Consider the following 23,006-nt stretch of genomic DNA (forward strand, 5'->3'; position numbering starts at 1 on the left):
GCCTTGATGCAGTAGTAAGTGCAGGGAAAAAGGACTTTATCAGCATTTCCCGTAATAAGTGTATATTGGGGATTCGTTTAACTTTTGGGGGGCAATACAATACTGTAATAAAAAATTTCACTGGACTTCTCCTTTAAAGTTTATAGCACTTCTAAAGTCTAAGATGCTGTTACTGCTACAGTAAAAAAACAAACAAACAATAAAGCAGCCATACTTACCTGTCTGCACTCCAGCGCTGTTCCTGGTCCACCACTCATACCTGTCTGCACTCTCGCTGCCCTCCAGCACTGTTCCTGGTCCACCACTCATACCTGTCTGCACTCTCGCTGCCCTCCAGCACTGTTCCTGGTCCACCACTCATACCTGTCTGCACTCTCGCTGCCCTCCAGCACTGTTCCTGGTCCACCACTCATACCTGTCTGCACTCTCGCTGCCCTCCAGCACTGTTCCTGGTCCACCACTCATACCTGTCTGCACTCTCGCTGCCCTCCAGCACTGTTCCTGGTCCACCACTCATACCTGTCTGCACTCTCGCTGCCCTCCAGCACTGTTCCTGGTCCACCACTCATACCTGTCTGCACTCTCGCTGCCCTCCAGCACTGTTCCTGGTCCACCACTCATACCTGTCTGCACTCTCGCTGCCCTCCAGCACTGTTCCTGGTCCACCACTCATACCTGTCTGCACTCCAGCTGCCCTCCAGCGCTGTTCCTGGTCCACCACTGATACCTGTCTGCACTCCCGCTGCCCTCCAGCGCTGTTCCTAGTCCCCCACTCATAATTACCTGTCTGCACTCTTGCTGCCCTCCAGCACTGTTCCTGGTCCACCACTCATACCTGTCTGCACTCTCGCTGCCCTCCAGCACTGTTCCTGGTCCACCACTCATACCTGTCTGCACTCTCGCTGCCCTCCAGCACTGTTCCTGGTCCACCACTCATACCTGTCTGCACTCTCGCTGCCCTCCAGCACTGTTCCTGGTCCACCACTCATACCTGTCTGCACTCTCGCTGCCCTCCAGCACTGTTCCTGGTCCACCACTCATACCTGTCTGCACTCCAGCTGCCCTCCAGCGCTGTTCCTGGTCCACCACTGATACCTGTCTGCACTCCTGCTGCCCTCCAGCGCTGTTCCTAGTCCCCCACTCATAATTACCTGTCTGCACTCTTGCTGCCCTCCAGCACTGTTCCTGGTCCACCACTCATACCTGTCTGCACTCCAGCTGCCCTCCAGCGCTGTTCCTGGTCCACCACTGATACCTGTCTGCACTCCCGCTGCCCTCCAGCGCTGTTCCTAGTCCCCCACTCATAATTACCTGTCTGCACTCTTGCTGCCCTCCAGCACTGTTCCTGGTCCACCACTCATACCTGTCTGCACTCTCGCTGCCCTCCAGCACTGTTCCTGGTCCACCACTCATACCTGTCTGCACTCTCGCCGCCCTCCAGCACTGTTCCTGGTCCACCACTCATACCTGTCTGCACTCTCGCTGCCCTCCAGCACTGTTCCTGGTCCACCACTCATACCTGTCTGCACTCTCGCTGCCCTCCAGCACTGTTCCTGGTCCACCACTCATACTTACCTGTCTGCACTCCCACTGCCCTCCAGCGCTGTTCCTAGTCCCCCACTCATACTTACCTGTCTGCACTCTTGCTGCCCTCCAGCGCTGTTCCTGGTCCCCCACTCATACTTACCTGTCTGCACTCCCGCTGCCCTCCAGTGCTGTTCCTAGTCCCCCACTCATACTTACCTGTCTGCACTCTAGCGCTGTTCCTGGTCCCCCACTCATACTTACCTGTCTGCACTCCCGCTGCCCTCCAGTGCTGTTCCTAGTCCCCCACTCATACTTACCTGTCTGCACTCCAGCTGCCCTCCAGCGCTGTTCCTGGTCCACCACTGATACCTGTCTGCACTCCCGCTGCCCTCCAGCGCTGTTCCTAGTCCCCCACTCATAATTACCTGTCTGCACTCTTGCTGCCCTCCAGCACTGTTCCTGGTCCACCACTCATACCTGTCTGCACTCTTGCTGCCCTCCAGCACTGTTCCTGGTCCACCACTCATACCTGTCTGCACTCTCGCCGCCCTCCAGCACTGTTCCTGGTCCACCACTCATACCTGTCTGCACTCTCGCTGCCCTCCAGCACTGTTCCTGGTCCACCACTCATACCTGTCTGCACTCTCGCCGCCCTCCAGCACTGTTCCTGGTCCACCACTCATACCTGTCTGCACTCTCGCCGCCCTCCAGCACTGTTCCTGGTCCACCACTCATACCTGTCTGCACTCTCGCCGCCCTCCAGCACTGTTCCTGGTCCACCACTCATACTTACCTGTCTGCACTCCCACTGCCCTCCAGCGCTGTTCCTAGTCCCCCACTCATACTTACCTGTCTGCACTCTTGCTGCCCTCCAGCGCTGTTCCTGGTCCCCCACTCATACTTACCTGTCTGCACTCTTGCTGCCCTCCAGTGCTGTTCCTAGTCCCCCACTCATACTTACCTGTCTGCACTCTAGCGCTGTTCCTGGTCCCCCACTCATACTTACCTGTCTGCACTCCCGCTGCCCTCCAGTGCTGTTCCTAGTCCCCCACTCATACTTACCTGTCTGCACTCTTGCTGCCCTCCAGCGCTGTTCCTGGTCCCCCACTCATACCTGTCTGCACTCCCAATGTCCTCTGATGCTGTTCTTGGTTCCCCACTCATACCTGTCTGCACTCCAGCGCTGTTCCTGGTCCTCCACTCATACCCGTCTGCACTCCCAATGTTCTCTGATGCTGGTCTTTGTCCCCCACTCATACCTGTCTGCACTCCCAATATCCTCTGATGCTGTTCTTGGTTCCCCACTCATACCCGTCTGCACTCCCAATGTTCTCTGATGCTGGTCTTTGTCCCCCACTCATACCTGTCTGCACTCCCAATATCCTCTGATGCTGTTCTTGGTTCCCCACTCATACCCGTCTGCACTCCCAATGTTCTCTGATGCTGGTCTTGGTCCCCCACTCATACCTGTCTGCACTCCCAATGTCCTCTGATGTTGGTCTTGGTCCCCCACTCATCCAGTCACTAGCTGAGGGAGGACAGCGCAGTAAATGGCTGAGCAGACTGCCACCAAGTAGGGGACTGGTGCCAGCGGGCACAGACAAGTATGGCTGCCTTATTGTTTTGTACTATAGCAGCTTTAGGTTGTACAAGGCTACTGCACTACATCCTCACTGTGGAATAAAAATCCTCTGTAAGAATGGTACTCTGTATGGCAGCATGAAACACACTACATGTAAAAGGGTACAAACCCCCCCCCCCCCCCCCCAAAAAAAAAAAAAACCTGATGTACTAAATCAACTGTGCAGGATAAATAAATATATATATATATTTATCACAGCATTAAGGTAGTGTCGTTACAGATGGCACATCATTGCTCTAGGTGAATGATCTACAACTTGAGTGAATTTACAGTAATAAAGTGAATTGCTTTTTTTTATCGCCGCAATCCGTTCATCAGTCATCATTACTCTGTGCTACTCCTCCGTCCTACTCTGTGCCATAAGCCCACCTCCTGATGACGCCCGAGTGAGGGTGAAACTAGTTGAGGGGCTATACGTTGGTTGTTTTAATGAGCGCACTCCACTGCCTTCTGATAAAATAGATACCAAGTAGATAGACAGATAGTATAATTTATAACGAGTAGTCTGCAGCCACCCAGCTAGTGTATATACCCCAAGTGGAGATCACATGGGATAAAGGCAATAGGAGTGCGTATCTTTTAATCGCACTATAGTTTTACTTTTGATTGAGCCAATAAAAGTTATATTTTAATAGTGGGAATCCAATCTGATGTGTTTTGGGCTTTCGGCCCTGTGTTTTGTGGTGGATAGTATTTCCATCAGTATGAATTCCTTTTAGGCACACTTAGGGTTAGTTATTGATTTTGGCTGAACATTAGAACACTGGGCCTCCCTCTCTGGGACTTAGAGGCGCCATGGCTCAGCACTTGCCCAAATAAGCCCTGTGCTGACAACAGCCCTGGTTAAGTAAGACAGGGTTTACTTTACCATTGTACCTTCCAAGGCAGGGGCCGATGCACCTGTGCTCTGAAATGGTTTTCTTTCATGGCCTAATCATAGCTAGATACTACATTCACTTTTCACTTTAGAGTCAAAAGAGAAAGCTAGTATATGTGCAACAAGTGACCCGAAAACATATCAGCCATGATAAATATGGTTCTCCCCCAACCCACACAACAGTGTATAATCAGATCTTCAATAAGCGTTTTATCATTGAACCACACTGAAAATGACAGAGGTTCCTTCTTTTTCCTGCTCTGAATAACTTCAGTAGGCAGTGAGCATGCATCTGCATCCAAAACAGCACATTTTGCCTTGTAAATGTACCTTACATGGTACGCCTATCACAGAGCTGTACAGGTACAGTATAGTGGTACAGATCCCACTGTACTCAAGTGTCTCTAGAGATATTCTCTGTATGAAGTAATGCCTCAAAAGCATAAGGATAATACCTCTATACATAAGGTTAACAAAACTTACCAATCGTCTCACTTTGTCCCAATATCTTGTGACTGATTAAAATGTATCACTGTAAAAGTAAAGTCTGAAAAGGAAAAATTGCTCAAATTTACCTGGTACTGACCAGACATAGGCCTGCACCAGTGTGCAACTTTTTCAAAAGTTGCAAATGATGAATTGGGCACTAATCCTTTATGAATACTCAAGACAATACTCAATCTGCTCTTTGCACTGGCCTCTGGTCATAGACAGCAACCAAAGTGGTGAGGGCACCGCTGTCTGACCAAATGATGAGACAGTAGGTGGGGGGCAGACTCCCAGTAGGTCTTGTCATTGTAGTCAAAGCTATATCCCAATAATGAAAAAATCTAAAACACTGCAAACCTACAAACACCTGGGGAAATAGTTAATAACCACTTTAGATTCTGACTTCTCACTTAAAATCAAGACTTTGTTGAGTGCAGAAAATAATTACATTTCCACAGGAGACAATGATTTCTACATTTTATTAACTCTTTATGACAAATTAAGAGTTGGCATTGGGTCCCTTCTTCTTGCCAAAGGTGGGGACAACATTGACAAAGCGCCTGTTGTACTGCATGCGCCTCTTTGCCCTGCCAGTCTTCTTTTTCTTCTTCTCTTGCTTGGCCACCTGCAATAGTATTACACCCCCAGTTAAGGAATAATCCCAAATACACAGGCAGCTTCGCAGCCCCCCCCCCCCCCCCCCCCCCCCCACCCCCCCCCCCCCACATCCCATATGATGGATCCACATCCAAACCTTAAAGGGTTATCCAGGATATATTTAACTATGCCACGGGGGAGATGTCAGAGACATAGGGATACTTACGTGCCACATTCTGCTGCCTTTGCCAGGTCCCAGGCCGCTTGCAATTCCAAAACCTCTGGTGATGCACCATTCCTGACAGAAATCAAAGCTCCGTACACACTGTCGACTGACCTTCCACTTCCGGAGGAACTGCATGTCACTGAATGTTTTGAAAATGCTGGCGGCTGAGGACAGCAGCCGACCTGGGACTGGGCAACTGTGGCGGACCTTACACTGTATGACCCATCCTGCAGACATTGTGCAGCCTTGCTCCACAATAAAAAGGTAGCCCTAGACTACCTCACTGAGCATCCATGACTGAATTTAACTACATACCTTTGGAGTCTGACCTCGTACTTTACCGGCACGAGCTAGAGAACCGTGGACTTTACCTGTTTAAATAACGAAACAAAAAAAAAAAATGTTATAGCACTTATATACTTAAAACACCTTTAGGGTGCCTTCACACCTACCGGATCTCACTTCTGCGGATTCGAAGCGAGAACCGCTGCGGATCCGGTATCAATTCACCCCTATGATAGCACATATTCGCAGCGGGATTGACATCCCGCTGTGAATATGTGCTTTAACTCCCTTGTGCCCGCAGCTCCGCTATCGCATCCCCCATCAGCCCATCTCCGGCCCGCCGTCGCGAGCATACATTACCTGCTCGACGGCGCGGCTGCAGTGAGGCTCCCGGTTCCAATCCCGCTGATCTGAGGGGGACCGGAGCCGGCAGCCTCACCGCCAAGCAGGTACTGTATGCTCTCGGCGGCGGGATGCGGGCTGGGGGTGGGCTGATGGGGGGGGGGGGGGGGATGCGACGGCGGGGCTGCGGGCACCAGGGAGTTAAAGCACATATTCACAGCGGGATGTCAATCCCGCTGCGAATATGTGCTATCATAGGGGTGAATTGATACCGGATCCGCAGCGGTTCTCGCTTCGATTGCGCAGAAGTGAGATCCGCTGTGGATCCGGTAGGTGTGAAGGCACCCTTAAGAAGAATAAAAAGGCAGGAGTGTTGTATAGCCTCTGGTAAACCACCAGAGAAGATTAAACAACAGCGCTAAGGATGAAGGTGAGCAATTAACCTTCATCCTCAGTGTTTCTGGAAATACAACAGCAGGTTACAGTCTAACCTGCTGTCAGTTTCACTTTAAGTTAGAGAGTAGGAAAAATGCAAGTAAGAAGAACAAACCTCCCAGAAGACGGGCAGCTACATCCAAGGTGCTGAGTTCACATACTCCGCTTTGGGCTAGGGTGGCTTCATCACAAAGAGGAGTACCAGCAAGGAGAATAACCTGGTCTTCAGAGGAAATTCCCTCAAGAGAGGAGATGTGAGCCTGCACAGATATAAGATTAGAATAAGTTTACATCGAGTCGTGCAGACACTGTACAAGTAACAATGAAATACTGCAGACACATCTGTTGGGTATAAGGCTTCATTCACACTTTACTGTTTGAGGCTTTATTCATTCATTTAAGCCAAAACAAGGAGTGGATCCAAAACAAGAAATAATGAAAACATATAATGAAAATATAATGGCCAACAATAAGCTAATAGTTATCCTAAGGGCAAATGCACACATCCACAGAATCCATCTGTGCACTGGACCCCGGAACTCCCAGCATCATGACGGATTATGATATCGGGAGCTCCAATGCAGTGTCCATACACTAGTGCAAAACTTTACAGTATTGGAGCCCCAAATATCATAATTATGATGCTGGGAGCTCCGGGGTCCAGTTCCCAGAACACAATCTGTGCATGGACAGGATTCTGCAGACGTGTGCAGTAGCCCTAAGTAATCAATGTAAGGCTAATGCACTGCAATCTAATCGATCCACTTTTATATCCTACCTTCAGCCCTATATACTATGAGTACTGAGCTGGCATGCCTAGGAACCATCACAAAGCCCCAGCTGCCTTACATCATGTTATTTCTTTACAAGAAAGAAGGTGGTCATAAGAAAGCACAACCCACTACCTAAAACTTGTTACTACCGACTGCAGCATATAGAGGTCAAACCATCAACTGCAGCATATAGAGGTCAAACCATCATATGTCAAATGTCAGGAGCATTAAATTTGCAGTCTCAGCTTTAAAGCGACTCTGTACCCACAATTTGACCCCCCAAACCACTTGTACCTTCGGATAGCTGCTTTTAATCCAAGATCTGTCCTGGGGTCCGTTCGGCAGGTGATGCAGTTATTGTCCTAAAAAATACTTTTGAACTTGAAGCCCTGTGCCCAACGGGAGTATCTGTGCCCTAACTTTGCACCACCCCCTCCATCCTTCCTCCCCACCCTCCTCATCATTAGGAATGCTCCAGGCAGATTGCCTCCTATTCCCCACCTGTGGCAGCCCAGCACATGGGCTGGATCGTTAAGGACCTGTGCAATGTTCAGCATGGAGAAAATGTTTCAGTAGCATTCCTAATGATGAAGAGGGTGGGGAGGAGGGACAGAGGGGTGGGGCAAAGTTAGGGCACAGATACTCACGTTTGGCACGGGCTTCAAGTTTTAATTTTTTTTTTAGGACAATAACTGCATCACCTGAACGGACCCCCGGACAGATCTTGGATTAAAAGCAGCTATTCAAAGGTACAAGTGGTTGGGTGGGGGGGGTTAGATTGTGGGTACAGAGTCCCTTTAAGGCCAGTTCACACAGAGCAAAACTGGCAGAACTCTCCTCTGCTAAACCTCGCCAGCCTCCGTGTCATACAGGCTGTCTACGGGAGGAGACCCGAGCCCTCCCATAGACTGCTTGTATGACATGGAGTGTGGCGGGATTCTGCCAGTTTTACTCCGTGTGAACTGGCCCTAAAGAGTATTCCCAACTCTGGGTTGTCCCCTATGTACAGAGTATCAAGTCTGTCGTGTATGTTGGTTCTTCACGCTCTCACCTTAATCTGGGACACAGTCTCCTGTCCAGTCACCTCAAGGGTGTGCAGATTCTGCGCTCTCACAAAAAGCTGCATGGTTTCAGCTGCAACAAGACAAAAAAAAAAAATCAGAGCTACATAGCAATGAGAACTAATGTGGTAAAAAGACTGAAATTACTTATTCTAACATAAGGGCTGGTTCACACCTAGTAAGTTCTGCCTGTCTCAGTGTCTGTATGTGAGGGTGCATGCCTCCGCTTCCTCCCCTCTACGCTCAAAGAATTGACATGTCCCTCCCAAAGAGAAACTATTTGACACTGAGGCAGGTGGAGTTTGCCAAATTTACTAGTGTGAACTGGCCCTAACAGTAGGCAATTAGCTGAGAGAATATATTTCGTACCTTATTAACCCCTACTGCACTGGATGTGCTGCCGATACACTGAGAACTCATGTCATTTCTCTCTGCCACATGACAGACCACAGGTTACACTGGGCTGAGGTAAACACATGACAGACCTGATAAAGGAGATTATAGAGCAGGGATGTTAAACTCAGGTCCTCCAGCTGTTGCAAAACTACAAGTCCCATCATGCCTGGACAGCTAAAGGTTTGGCTGTCAAGGCATGATGGGAGTTGTAGTTTTAAAACAGCTGGAGGGCCTAAGTTTGACACGTCTGTTCTAGAGAATTCCTGTTTGTTGCTTCAGTCCCTCATAGCCTTACAGAGAGGGTCTGGTAATATACTGGCACAGCCACAGGAAATATAGTGATATGCAGCATACAGTAACAGCTATGGGATGATGTACGGTCATGGTAACACACAAGGCAGCAGCGGAGGAAATAGAAACAAGCCGCAGTGTAACCATGTTGGGCTTTATTCACACTTATACAGGGCACGTGACGGGCTACAGGTGCCTGCAGTGGTCAAACTGTACACAGGACAGGCGCACATCCCCGCACACGTTACACCATGCTTGGGGCAGGGCACACGTGATGGATTACGGCAGACACCGACTACACGAGAACTCGGATTCGGCTTCACCCTCATTCCCAGCACCTCACCCACCAGCCCCGCCATTACCCTCCGGCCCCCGGCAGAATAATCCCCCTAAACATCTCTCTTATCTCTCACCGGCCTCTCCGCGTCTCGCAAAATGGAGGAAAGGAAAGAGGAGGAGAAAGGAGCGCGCACGTATCTTAAACTAGAACGCGGACGCGCACGTACTGGGATATGACGTCGCGCTGTCACCCGCACGGCCATGTTGGGACTCTCATTACTGCGCTAATGCAGGGAGAGGAGTGGCGTCCATGTTGGTACACCTCCTGTTAGTTGTCAAGCAAAGATGGCTGCCCCCATGTTGAGAAGGACAGCGCTAGGAGCCCTGAATGCGGTTCTCAAGCTACAGGTACCGACCTATGTCCTGTACGTTTTAGTGGGTTTGTGGTATGTATTGTACTTATCAAATGTGAATATAGCCACATAGAGATTGCATATAATTAGACACTTCAGGATGGCCATGGAGTAGCAGCGGTTTTAGTATGAAGGGGTTATAGTGCTGCTATAGCGCCCTCTTACTGTTTCTCCCCCAGCACAGCAGCGCCATCATCCACTATCCAGGAGAAGTGCAGTTACAGGAGCCATGGTCAGGAGGCCATAGTGCTGCCCCAGTACCCAGCATCCAAAGGGAAGCTGCCAGATGTGATTCCATGCTGCTGACACTGTTATATAGCTGTTAGGTCAGGGAGACACATGGTACCTTTCATATATCTGTCTCTATTCTATAGTGCAAAGAGGCTTTCTGTGGCTTCCACTAGGGATGAGCCATCAGCCGACCCCCAAACTCTCTCTATTTGATTAGCGATGGCTGCAGACGTTGAATGTAGTGCTAGAGTCCTGGAAAACCTCCTATGGCTGTCTCCATGTTTTCCAGGACTCCCTGGAAGGGCTGCATCCAACTTCTCCAGCCACTGGTAATGGAATGCCAAGAGTTTGGGCTCAAATTAACCTGCGTATGCTTGAGGTTCGCTTATCTTTAGCTTCCATATGTCATCATTGTGCCGGGTAAGGGTCCATTTACACAGAAAGATTATCTGCCAAAGATTTAAAGCCAAAGCCAGAAATGGATTTGAAAAGAGGAAAAATCGTAGACTTTTGCTTTATGACCTGATCTCTGTTTATAGTCTGTTTCTGGCTTTGGCTTTAAATCTTTGGCAGATAATCTTTCTGTGTAAATGGACCCTAGGTGTGAGATTTGGAGGCAGGAGTTTTAGGGTGCCTTTACACGTAACGGATCCACAGCAGCTTTCTTGCTGCGAATTTGCAGTGTGATCCGCTGCGGATCCCTGCCCTTTACACTTATGGCCAGACAAACTCACAGCAGGACGGACATCCCGCTGCAAGTTTGTCAGCAGCCCGCCCTGTTAACCCCCCACTGTCGGAGCCTATACTTCACCTGGTCCCCACTCCGGCTTGCTTCAGGGGTTCCCGGCACATCCCGCTCAGTCAATCAGTGCGCTGTGACGGGGCAGATGCACTGATTGGGCAAGCAGGACATGTTGGGAACCCCTGAAGCAAGCCGGAGCGGGGACCATGTAATGTATAGGCTTCGGTGGCTGGGGGTTTAACAGGGCGGGCTGCTGACAAACTCGCAGCGGGATGTCCGTCCTGCTGCGAGTTTGTCTGGCCATAAGTGTAGATCTGTTACATGTTAACCCACCCTTAACCTGTTAGTCAATGATGGGGAGTTAGTGAATGAATGTTTAAAGTAACTGTACCACCAGGCCCAGGCTGAAGCACTGGAGGCGGGCCGACCCACCCCCAGTGGGAAGAAACCCCAGCCCCTCCATGACATGACTCCATTAGAATCAATTGAACCCTATCATAGAGGGGCGGGGTTTCCTTCTACTAAGGGTGGGTCGGCCCGCCTCCAGTGCTTCAGCCAGGGCCTGATGGTACAGTCACTTTAATGGTTCAGGCCGAGCAGTGCTTCCTTCATCTTGACACACAGTTAGTGCCTGTTTAGCCAATCACTTACTGAGGTGGGTCATTTTTTAGAACGTACCTCAGGATTGCTATGGCGAGCCACATGTGGCTCCTAAATCACTGGCCTATTAGAATCTGCAAACACTTACATTGAATGGTGTGTGATCAGAGCCGCAGCAGAATATATTTTTTTTAACTTTCACATTCACTGTAAATATATATATGTCTTTTTATTCAGCGGCCATGCAGTGGGTCAGCTGCCAGCGTAACATCTCAGTATCCAGGTATTATAGAGTCCCACGAAGAGTTTCATTTTGTAGAACGTCTCATACCACCAACACGAGTGCCGACACCGCCAAAGCATACTGGAGTAGCCCCATCTGGGTGGATCCCCGCTAAAGGTTTGTATACTGCAGATTTGCTCTAACTGCATATAGCAATGTGGGTGCAAGCATGTGCCCCAGGCGGCTACAATTAGACATCATTGTTTCTCCTGGCAAGCTATGTCAGGGTATGTGCACACTAAGTAATTATGATGGAAACTCCATCGCGGAATTCTCAGCTCACGCCCGCTCGTGGACTGCAGCGGGTGCGCATGTCTCCGTCTGTGTCATAGACTCCATTCTATGCACTGGCGGATTCCACCCTCCGTCCAAAGAATGAACTTGATCATTCTTTGGACGGATAAAAGAATCAGCCCGTGCATAGAAGGGAGGGTATGACACAGCTGGAGACGCACGCGCCCGCTGCAGTCCGCGAGCTGAGAATTTTGCAACAGAGTTTCCGTCATAATTACCCTGAAAGAGCATAAAAAGAGAAGAGAATGATTTATGTTTTCATTGGACGGTGTCTGGTTCTGCAGCTCAGATCCATACATTGGAAAGGGGCAATACCACCCATTCATTTAAATAGTATGCTACATTTTTATTCCAGCTACTTCTGCTACAGGGTAGATGTATGGCCGGCCCCTGCTCGCCTATGCAATATCAGCTGATTATTGGGTGGCTGAAGTCAGATGCACCATGGTCAGCTGATCAGTGCATTGTGATCTAAACTATTTCTGGAGTTGGTTTGAGTTGTTTGTTGTTCTGCACAGTACACAGCAAGCTGCTTCATGCTGTTCAGTCTCAACAAGCAGCTTCCTGACAGGTCAGTCTCCTGCTCCCTTTCTCATTTCCTGAACACACACCTAAGCAAAAATATTATTTGATTGCTTATTAGATTTCAGCTTAGATGATCATTTTGGAGAGGAGAAAATAGAGCTAACCTGACCGGGGGCTGCGTTTCAGGATTTAGAGAGAATGAAATTGAACAGTGTAATAGTTTGTATTCCCCGTGAAATAAAAATTCTAGAACATTTTTTTTATAGGTGATGTGTTGTTTCTGTTATTCGTACAAGAAATGCATGGGCCAATAGTCTCCTGGGTGGTACCAGTTGGGGGCATGCCCCTACACTGTCTGAGACCATCTAATCGAAGCTGACAATACAGGAAAACACCCACAACTGGCAACATCCAGATGGCTATTTAGTCATACATTGCTGGTAAGAATAATATATCGAGGGGCCATCCTGATGACTCATGGTTAAGGCAGCATGTGATGACTGATTCCCTTTAAGGAAATCTAGCTTTAACATGGCAGGGTTTTCTAAACCTTTGCTCGTTTCTGGAGATATTGGGCACATTATATGAAAATTATCTTGCTCTCCGTATCAGAGGTGGCAATTGTTGGCCCATATCTCCAGAACAGTGCAACCAATTCGGAAGCAAGACCTTGTTAGGATCAGCGCCATTGTGCTGATTTGCCCATACACAGGTTAGTATGGTTTATGTTAATCCTGGATTATCCTTATCCTAAGTGTCACCCTCTCCTGGCTCTGTGTCATGTGATGAGCCCGACTCTCACTGACACAGAGAAGAGAGCAGACCATGCTGCAGCAGTTTTCTCACCGCTCCTTCTCACGATCGGTTTGGATCCGAACACTATGATACATCAAATGTTTTTTAAAACGACAGTGACACTGAGAACATAGTTACAGCTTTTCTGTCTGAAACATAACTTCCAGTTTAAACATTTAATTTTTTTTGCTAGACACAGTGCCAGATCTTCCTTACATTGTGAGGCGCTCCCGGATGCACAATATTCCAGTGTACACAGACATTACCCATGGTAATCGACACATGACCATTATCCGGAAGATTGAAGGTGACATATGGGTGAGTGAAGCCAACTGTATTTATGTTTCTTGCTTTTATCCTTGCTTTCCTTTTCTAGCAAAAATAGCATCATTGCATTTATTATTTTTGCCCATAAAGTCCCTAACTCTCCCCCAGCGTCATCTGTTTCACCTAAGCTCAGCTGCGTTCATACATCTTATTACGGCAGCTACCAGAAAATGACATGCTTTCATGTGTAAGGGCCCTTGCACTACCGAAATTGTGCGGATAAGCTCCAGCGGATTCCATGCGCAAACATAATCCGCCGGAGCTTATCCACACAATTTCCGTAGTGTGCAAGGGCCCTAACAGGGGGTGGTCCTTTAGATTGAAGCTGCATGTCATATGATGCTCTATAGTGCAGATTAGGAAACAGAAGTTCTGTGTCAATGATTTACCACTTGCTGCACTTAAAGCTAATGCAGAATCTGCAAAATCTAAAGCATCATGGCAAAAGTAGGCTGTTAGGAGAGATATTGCTGAGGGGCGATGTTGGCAGACAAACCATACGCCATGGTAGAGCAGCTGAGCTTTACACTGTTATTTAATGGCAATCTGTGTGGCAACTAAACGTTGTTGGATCTTTATGAACTGTCAAGAATTATTGCTGACCAATGGAATTATTAGATGTCTTCGGATTGGATGCAGTGTGTATAATGTTTTATCTGATGATTTGACCAATGGCACTGAAAATCATGGCAAAAAAGTAACTTGAAGCCATTACAAAAATATTGGTGCACAGTGTTTTCTTCTAGTTCCAAATGTATCTTTGTAATCTTAAGAAGAAAAAAGGATTGGTGTCACATATAGATTTAGTAAAGACCAGCGTTTTACACATCTGTGTTGGAGTACATGGTGCAGATTTATTAAGAGGTGCCTTCCTGCACAATGATCTCAGTACAGATCACAGAGCATGTCTAGTCACCTCTCCCATAGAAATCAGTAAGGTCCCCTCCAGATTGTTTTTGCTGTAAAGCACATTTCTAAATTCTATACAGAAAGCACAGACATGTTTTGGTATCTGGTCTGATCAGTAAAAATAAGTTCATGTCATCATGTCACCATTAGATAGATACCATCATGTTATATTTGTGTAGAAGTGTTAATAGATCCTTACTTCCCTTCACCTCTCTACCCTCTATAGGCTCTGGAAGCAGAAGTACGGGAATTCCTTACCAATCTGACAGGAAAGACACCAGCAACCCAGGTTAATGAGATCAATCACTCAATCCGGATTAAAGGCTACTTTGATAAGGAATTACAAACATGGTTGTCTGAGAAGGGTTTTTGACACTGTTTGTAATTGAGAGAACAGAGACTTTGGTGACAACCAATAAAGACTGTTGTATTTCACAATTCCTTCTTTTGATAACATTTGAAAAAGTGAAAACAGGATACATATGAAGTATGGTTTATGGACTTATTAAACTATACATTCTGAGGTCTGCCATTATCTTTGGGTGTTAATCATGGCTTTTAGAAGGTGCAAAGAGGTTTTTCAATACCCAGCAACCAACAAATGGCAGAGATGATGCATAGTCTAGAGAAGTTATCATAGTGATCTTGGTTGGATTTGTCACTGTAGTTTAACACAGTACAAACTATTATGTGTTGTTATTAACCAGGAATAACCCTGCTTAATAACCTTTTTGTTGATCAATCAAAAGCTGGTCCTACAAATAAGACAGCTGGACAGCTATCCCTTCTGATCCCCACATACAACATTGGCTTTAGGGTATGTTCACACTGAGCAAATGTGGCGGAATCCTCAGTGTGAAACAATTTCTCTAGGGCATCTCCGTGCCCCGCACAAAGAATTGACATGTCAGTTCTTTAAGCGGAGAGTGACACACAAAGAGAATGTCACACAGAGAGTTCCGCCGCAGAATTCCTCCACATTTGCTCAGTGTGAACATACCCTAACAGACTCTGCACATGTTCTGAATATGGAGAGTGAAAAAACTGGCACCAGCTTATTTCCCCTAGAACAAAAAGATTGTGCACTCTATTCTTCTATCCCTGGCTTTTTGGAGGAGAATGTTGGGAGGCCCACATACATATCAGGTGTTTAGATTGTCTTGCTTGTAAGTTCATCAGCGTTAGGAAAACAAATGACCACTTTCTTCTAGAGACAATTCTTGGCTCTTGTTCAGGTGTGGTTGGCCATTAAAGGAGTACTATGGCGCACTCACATACTTAGCATCCCTCCGGTGACGATCGTTGTTTGAATCTCCCACCGGCCGTGTCCCTGCCATCTTCGTCCGGCGTCCTCGGATCTCCCTCAGTTCCGGGTTGCGGATCAGTGAATGGGAGAGAAAAGCAAATCAGCCTTTTCCTCTCCCATTCACTGCTGTGGAAGACAACAAAGAGGAAGAAGACCAGAACCGCCCCCTGCTGTGACAACATCGACCCAAGATGACGCCCAGGAGAAGAGGACGGGGTCGACAGTGATTGGGTATGTATACTTTATTTAACTTCCGAGGGCTGGGAAAGGGGCCAGATAGCTTATTGACACACATTACAAAGTTATAACTTTGTAGTGTGTTAATTAAGTGTAAAAAGTAAATTGCCGTAGTACTCCTTTAAGCTCCATTCACTTCAATGGAACTGAGTAGCAAAACCCCACCCAAACTGCAGACAAGAGTTGTCTCTGGTAGAAAGTGGCCATGTTTTTTAGTGCTAAATAACCCCTTTAATTACCTAACTGCTAAGTGTGCATGTATTCCTTATGGAGATGAGGAAGGTAAAAAGAAGTCAGATGTTTGGGGAAAATCATTAAGGCGCCATACAGATCAGATAACTGGCTGGTCAAGTTATCAATAGATTTGGTCAGCATATTTAAAAGAGGGTGTCCGGGATAAAACAGCTAATAGCCTATCCACAGGAGAGTGAGCACTAAACAGCTGATTGGCATCGGTGTCTGGTTGTCAGCAAATTGCTGATCAACTGTTAATAGGTTATCACTTGTTTCATTCCGGACAACCCCTTTAATGTAACAATTTGCTCATTACAGAGCCATATGTCAAGCATACAAAGCTGGTGAATTGATGACAAACCCCTTCAACTTTAAACATTACTGAACCAGCGACTCCTTGTTAGTTTCTGTGTTTAACTTTATTTACATAAAAAAAGTCAACTAAATAAATGGAAATGTATATGACTTTCTATTTTCCATTACACTGAACATGTATAACCAAAACGATTCGACATGGTTCACACACTGTGGCTGTGTCCTGTTTGCTGGTCTCTTTAGGATCCAATCCTGCTGTTCCCTAGAAACAAAATAAAACCTTGATGCAACCACGTTGTATGATCTTGTGGTTGGTCACCCGCCCATGTGTACTAGTATCTGACAACATGCCACACACTCTTTGCATCAGTAAGTTACTGGTACAGCCACTGCTTTTCCCAGAGAGCACCGACAGTAACTTGTCTCTAATACAGGGGTAAAACAAACATACCCCCGTTCACAGGTTTTGGCTTTAAACAGTTAGCAACAGTTAACAAACTTCCAATCATGGGAGATCAAAAGGGAGGGTAAAATCTGCTGTAATTCCAAGGCGGCGGCCGGCCATATCCTCCAAAGTTCTAAGAACAGAAAAACGCCATTTAGCACTGAAAACAGATGGACAAGATGGCAAAAATATATATCATTACTTCTTCTTACCTGATACAATGGTCCAAAGCTGTAAGGAGGAACAGGGCAAGGAGGCCTTCCCATATAGTATGGAGGAGGCATCGGTGGTCCCATTCTTGGTGGTGGAGGAAAAGGGCAAGGAGGTCTTCCCATATAGTATGGAGGAGGCATCGGTGGTCCCATTCTTGGTGGGGGAGACATGAAAGGTAGGCCTGCTGCTCTGGGAGGAGCAAATCTTGGTACAGTAAACTGTTCCTTAGGGGTTGGCCTACCCATTTTAGTTGCTTCCAGGACATTTACACTGGTTTTTGATGTAGATGATACAGTTGTAGAAACACTTTGCTTTGATACTACAAGAGAAACTCCTGGGATGGGAACATGCTCTATTACAGAAGAGTTATCAGACTCAGATTTTGCTTTTTTATTTTTTGTATCTTCTTTATCCCTGTATAGGAAGACAAAATTTAATATCTAAATATATAATCATTGTTTTGCAAAGAGTTTTTGCTTCCACAGCATATACCAATGCTTTTATTCTATAGTATGAAGAGTCAAAGAGGCTTTCCTGAGCTCCTGTAACACCTCTTTACTCCCCCATCTTATACCTGACCCTGCTTAGGACTTCCAGGTGTCAATCAAACAGGGAGGGGGAGAGAGGAGGTGTTCCAGCTTGCAGTTATTCAGGAGCTTGGAAAAGCCTCGTTGACTCTGCACAGGAGAATAAAAGCATTTTTCTACATACTGGAAGCACAGAGCAATATATGAAAGGTACCATGTATCATCTTGATGTAACAGCATCAGCAGTTTGATACATTAATTACAGCTGACAGATTCCCTTTAAAGCAAATGTACCAATAGGTACATTCGCTTTAACTTTTGCCCATGGATAGAACAGTGCCAGGGCGGGGAAGCCGGGGCAGTGTCCCTTTTCCTTGGACCGCCTGGTTCCTATGTACGGCTCCGTTCTATTCACGGGCACCGGTCGTGGGTGAAGCAGTGGAGGCAGGCTGGACAGCCCGCCCCCAGTGTGAGTAAAACCCCCACCCCTCTATGACGCAGCTCCATTGACCGTGGCACCGGCTTCCCCGTGCTGGCGCCGTTCTATCCACAGGCAAAGCTTAAAGCGAATGTACCTTATGGTACATTCACTTTAAGGGTACAAACACACACGGCATATACGCTGCATATTTACTGCTGCAATACGCAGCAGATTAGATCTAAATAACTGAACACAGTATCAAATCTGCTGCGTATCTGCTGTGTGTTTTTGTACCCCAAGTATAGAATACATGACATGGTCTACTACTACTTTTTATTTTTTTACCTTCACGATCTGTTATACTACAGACTAGGGATGGTCGTACGAACCCGAACTCTCGGAAATTATTCCTGCTGTCTGCCTGCTCCGTGGAGAGGGTGGATACAGCGGGAGGACCGCCTGGAAAACTGGGATACAGCCATAGCCATAGGCTGTATCCCAGTTTTCCAGGTGGTCCTCCCGCTGTATCCACCCGCTGCACGGAGCAGGCAGACAGCAGGAATCTGATGCCGAGCGTTTGGGTTCATACGAACCCGAACCTCGGCAAGTTCGGACCATCCCTACTACAGACCCAGCAGTCCCAGTGCTTCTGTACTCCAACATCAGGAGAGTGTGGTGTGTATAGAATACATGACATAGTCTACTACTACTTTTTTTTTTTACCTTCACGATCTGTTATACTACAGACCCAGCAGTCCTAATCCTTCTGTACTCCAACATCAGGAGAACTAACCCTATGCCTCTACCAGAATTTTGTCAGATATGTAATGGCACCTTTAGCCATGCTGAACGCTGCTTGTGAGAAAAGCAACAATGAATATTTCATTGTTCTTTGGCGTATCAGTGTCAGAGCTCTGTGCACTACAGAGCTTCCAGCACATAATATAGGGGCAGAGAACCACCAAAAATTTGTAAAATTCTAAAACTGGTCAGTTCACCAGCATTAGCATGTACCTGTTTATAGACAGGTGCAATGTTTTATTGCTTTATTACTGAGACTTATGGTCCTTTTACATGGAACGATTATCGTTCGTTTTTGCGCGATAATGATCGCATTTGAGCGATAATCGTTCCTTGTAAACGCTGCGATCGATCAATCGACGAGCGGGAAATCGTTCATTTAGATCTTTCAACATGTTCTCAAATCATCGTTGACCGTTCGCAAAAAATTCGCAGATCGTTCAGTGTAAACAGTCTTTCAACGATTTCCCCTATGTGTGAGATAGACTTAAGCGATCGCAAAACGATTATTCCGTACGATGTATCGTTCCGTCTAAAGGCTGATCGTTATAAAAAAAACATTGTTCATTCAAAATCGTTAATCGTGCGAATTATCGCTCCATGTAAAAGTACCATTAGTTGCATTAGTAAGTAATGACGGAGAGCAGTCTAGATCAGTGCTTCTCAAACTTTTTTTTTTTTCAAACATATTTATTGGTTTCAGAAAAATAGGATATGTACAGTTCGGGCCTCACCAACCAAACCACAGTGTTGCTCGGGCCTCACCATTGGTGGACGCTGAAGCCAAAAGTGAAAAAGAGTTAAAAGATTATCAGGGGCAAGGAGAAAAGGGCAGAGATGTGGGTACAGGGAGCAAAGGGCAGGAAAGTGGGAGCAGAGGGCAGAGATGGAGGATCAGGAAGCAGGGATGTTAGGGGAGGGAGCAGAGGGTAGAGATGTGGGCACAGGGAGCATAGGACAGAGATATGGGAGCAGAGGGCAGAGATGTGGGCACATGGAGCAAAGGCAGTAATGTGGTGGGAAGGGGAGAAGAGGGCAGAGATGTAGGCACAGGGAGCACAGGGCAGGAATGTGGGAGCAGAGGGCAAAGATGTGGGCACAGGGAGCAGAGATGTGGGCACAGGGAGCAGAGGACAGAGATGTGGGAGCAGAGGGCAGAGATGTAGGCACAGGGAGCAGAGGGCAGAAATGTGGGGGCAGAGGGCAGTAATTTGGGGGGAAGGGGAGAAGAGGGCAGGGATGTGGGAGCAGAGGGCAGGGATGTGGAAGCAGAGGGCAGGGATGTGGAAGCAGAGGGCAGGGATGTGGAAGCAGAGGGCAAAGATGTGGGAACAGGGAGCAGAGGGCAAAGAGATGGGAGAAGAGGGCAGAGATGTAGGCACAGGGAGCAGAGGGCAGGAATGTGAGGGCAGAGATGTGGGAACGGGGAGAAGAGGGCAGGAATGTGGGAGCAGAGGGCAGAGATGTGGGAGCAGAGAGCAGAGACGTGGGCACAGGGAGCAGAGATATAGGAGCAGAGGGCAGAGATGTGGGCACAGGGAGCAGAAGGCAGAGATGTAGGCACAGAGATCAGAGATGTGAGCACAGGCATCAGAGGGCAGAGATATAGGAGCAGAGGGCAGGGATGTGGACACAGGGAGCAGATGGCAGAGATATGGGAGCAGAGGGCAGCGATGTAGTTACAGGGAGCAGAGGTCAGAGATGTGAGCAGAGATATAGGAGCAGAGGGCAGGGATGTGGGCGCAGAGGGCAGAGATGTGGGCACAGGGAGCAGAGATGTGGAAGCAGACAGCAGGGATGTGTGAGATGTGCGTGACTGCACACATCCCCTGCTCTTACTTACCACCATAACTAATGACATCCGAAGCTTGAGGCTGGTAAGAGCAGAGGGGACGGGGGATTTGTTGAGAGCTTATTTAAGGTGAAACAGACAGCCTAACCCTCGGCCACCAGGAAGATTAACCTTTGCTGCTGGCCAGGGTTCAGGCTGTTCCACTTTAAATATCTCAAAAATTCTCCCAGCTGACAAGCCTCCGTTCCTCCATGCATATTCATGGGTGCACACTCAGGCCGGTCAGGAAGTGCAGCCGCTGGCCTGAGAGTGTACATACATGAATAAGCATAGGAACAGCAATGCAGACTCTGACAGAGACGGGCGGGTGAGTGGGCGGGCAGCGTAAGCGAGAGGGCATCCGTCAGAGCTTGCAAGTATGCCGCTGCTCCACTGCTGACAGGCGCAGCGTGTTTGGCTACGGTCCTGCGCCTCACCAACCTGTGACCCGCGCCTCACACTTTGAGAAGCGCTGGTCTAGATAACCTTTGGTAAAAGATAATACTCTTACTTGTCATTTGCTTTCCTCTTCAGTTCTTCCTGTTTCATCAATAGCATCTGATGTTCATCATAGGCGTAAAGTAAACTGCACGAGGAAATAACATTCAAATTACGGTCAATGATTTTTATATCTTTCTGTTTTCACTTTGATTGCATTTTAAAAATCTCTGACTAGACAGCAGGCTTTATAATGTTTAGTCAGCCTAGGCAGTGTAGAAAGGGTTCTACAGAGCATGCTCAGATCTCTTCACTTCTGGTCACTGTTGCTGGTGGTTGGCTCTCTCACAGCTGTTCTCCAGGGTGATCACACAGGCTAAGCTTCTGTGCCCTGAGCGATCACCACCATGTATATGTTCTTCACAGTGTGCGAAGACGACTTTTCCAGGACCAAGTGATCACTGGGGGACAAACCAGTGACTAGAAGTGGGTCCTATATCCTCTGTTTGAATGGAGCGGTGGTAAGGCATGGGTGCAGCCTCTGAATATAAAGTATAACAGACTGAAAGCAAGTACAGTGCTTGTCCATCTGTCAGTCCTGTAGACTCTGAATGGTGTGGACTGTGCATGCCTGACTGCTGCCCTGCTCCCTCCAGTCTCATGATTGGAGAGAGTCCAAGTGGTGGGGCCCCACCCATCAGACACTGTGAATAGGTAATAAGTGTGGTTTATGGAAAAACCCATTTAAACAGACTATTAATCTAAAACATGGCATCAATTTCTAGACTCTACCATTCAATGCTATGAAGCAAGACAGGTCTGTGTACCTTTTAATATTGTCCCCACAGTCTTCCATGAACTCAAGACGTCTTTGTGACAAGATCCCCTTTACAGCATCATGGATGTTGCTGTTCTGCGCCTTTTCCACACAAAGCATCACATCATCTACAGCATTCCTAGAAATCTCAGTTTCCAGAAGAAACTCATGCAGGAAAGGACTATTCTGGAAAAAAAAAGTCAGAAAGATAAACCTATTTATCTGAGATTGAAACTATGAGTATCCACCATGCAACTTTAATGTGATAATGAGAATAACTTTCATGATAAATAATATACCTGAAAAATTTCTCACAAATATTGTCAGTGATGCCTGCGGACAATCAATGAGGCCTCAGCTTTCACTTCTCAGTCTAGTTTATAGGTGTGCAAAAGGTTTTATACCATACCATACCATAAGGCTGTGGTCACACACACTTCAGTTTATAAACTAAATCCAAAAGTGGACTGCCATATGTGACCACTAATATAAACTGGACACAGACATTGGATTCTTGATTCTGCTTTTATCACATCGCTTTCCTTCTCAGCTGCCAAAAGCTTACAGTGACTACTTTCAGCAGGATGTTCCAACAGTCTCTCCAGCCTGTGATGCTTCTGCTTTATGGCACGCTTAAAGTTGTAGTCTTGCAGCAGCAGGAGAGAGACACCAATGCTGTTCATTGCTTTTTAGATTAAGCCACATAAAGGAAATTGCTCAGCAGTCTTGAGCTGTTTGATAGGGAAGAGGAATGGCAGCTTAGGTCTTGGTCATTGAATGATTCGAGAGGTGGGCTCTTATGTACATGGAGCTCTCTGCATGGCCCCTCCTCTCATGTATGACTTAAAGGGCATGTTCAAACAAGAAAATGCTGCAGATTTGACTTCACTATTTTACTGAAATGGGGAAAACCCACGACAAAACAGAAGCATTCCAGTCCCGAGTGAACATAAGCTAAAGAATAAAAAATAAAAGATAGTACTACTGAGTTGTCAGAACAGATATCAAAATATCCAAAAGACAAGTAGGCAAATCCCAACAAAGGTTTATTTGCAAATAAAGCTTTTTTGGAACTAACCTAC

General features: G+C 47.1%; 3 protein-coding genes across 3 annotated transcripts in view; 1 reads left to right on the plus strand and 2 right to left on the minus strand.

The window, feature by feature from the left end:
* Positions 1 to 4,999: 4,999 nt before the first annotated feature.
* FAU (FAU ubiquitin like and ribosomal protein S30 fusion) lies at positions 5,000 to 9,431 on the minus strand. Its single transcript, XM_069965540.1, has 5 exons — positions 9,355 to 9,431; positions 8,245 to 8,327; positions 6,536 to 6,680; positions 5,674 to 5,729; positions 5,000 to 5,160 (listed from the first exon to the last, which is right to left on the minus strand). Exons 2-5 carry the CDS (start codon positions 8,317 to 8,319, stop codon positions 5,035 to 5,037), a joined length of 402 nt encoding a protein of 133 aa, XP_069821641.1. The 5' UTR covers positions 8,320 to 8,327; positions 9,355 to 9,431; the 3' UTR covers positions 5,000 to 5,034.
* On the plus strand, positions 9,398 to 14,777 carry MRPL49 (mitochondrial ribosomal protein L49). The gene is made up of 4 exons (XM_069965539.1): positions 9,398 to 9,628; positions 11,444 to 11,606; positions 13,297 to 13,421; positions 14,566 to 14,777. The coding sequence occupies exons 1-4, from the start codon at positions 9,566 to 9,568 to the stop codon at positions 14,710 to 14,712; spliced, it is 498 nt and encodes a 165-aa protein (XP_069821640.1). The 5' UTR covers positions 9,398 to 9,565; the 3' UTR covers positions 14,713 to 14,777.
* A 1,736-nt stretch (positions 14,778 to 16,513) lies between these two features.
* LOC138789252 (pre-mRNA-processing factor 39-like) overlaps positions 16,514 to 23,006 on the minus strand; it is a 50,922-nt gene continuing 44,429 nt past the window's right edge. Inside the window, exons 11-14 of the mRNA XM_069967853.1 lie at positions 21,935 to 22,110; positions 21,181 to 21,255; positions 17,089 to 17,503; positions 16,514 to 17,009 (exon numbers count right to left, since the gene is read on the minus strand). Of these exons, the coding sequence (XP_069823954.1) occupies positions 16,947 to 17,009; positions 17,089 to 17,503; positions 21,181 to 21,255; positions 21,935 to 22,110 (729 nt within the window). The 3' untranslated portion in view covers positions 16,514 to 16,946. The remainder of the gene's footprint in view (positions 17,010 to 17,088; positions 17,504 to 21,180; positions 21,256 to 21,934; positions 22,111 to 23,006) is intronic.

Source organism: Dendropsophus ebraccatus, chromosome 4 (genome assembly GCF_027789765.1).
Source record: "Dendropsophus ebraccatus isolate aDenEbr1 chromosome 4, aDenEbr1.pat, whole genome shotgun sequence".
Taxonomy (NCBI): Eukaryota; Metazoa; Chordata; class Amphibia; order Anura; family Hylidae; genus Dendropsophus; species Dendropsophus ebraccatus.

What these genes read in the sequence shown, in the direction of transcription:
- FAU (XM_069965540.1), bottom strand. Translation starts at nt 8,319, where the DNA reads ATGCAGCTTTTTGTGAGAGCGCAGAATCTGCACACCCTTGAGGTGACT. An exon ending in AGACTGTGTCCCAGATTAAG is followed by an intron (nt 6,681 to 8,244) that starts GTGAGAGCGTGA and finishes ATATCTGTGCAG; the next exon opens with GCTCACATCTCCTCTCTTGA. An exon ending in TACGAGGTCAGACTCCAAAG is followed by an intron (nt 5,161 to 5,673) that starts GTATGTAGTTAA and finishes ATACTATTGCAG; the next exon opens with GTGGCCAAGCAAGAGAAGAA.
- MRPL49 (XM_069965539.1), top strand. Translation starts at nt 9,566, where the DNA reads ATGGCTGCCCCCATGTTGAGAAGGACAGCGCTAGGAGCCCTGAATGCG. An exon ending in ATGCGGTTCTCAAGCTACAG is followed by an intron (nt 9,629 to 11,443) that starts GTACCGACCTAT and finishes CTTTTTATTCAG; the next exon opens with CGGCCATGCAGTGGGTCAGC. An exon ending in TGGGTGGATCCCCGCTAAAG is followed by an intron (nt 11,607 to 13,296) that starts GTTTGTATACTG and finishes TTTTTTTGCTAG; the next exon opens with ACACAGTGCCAGATCTTCCT.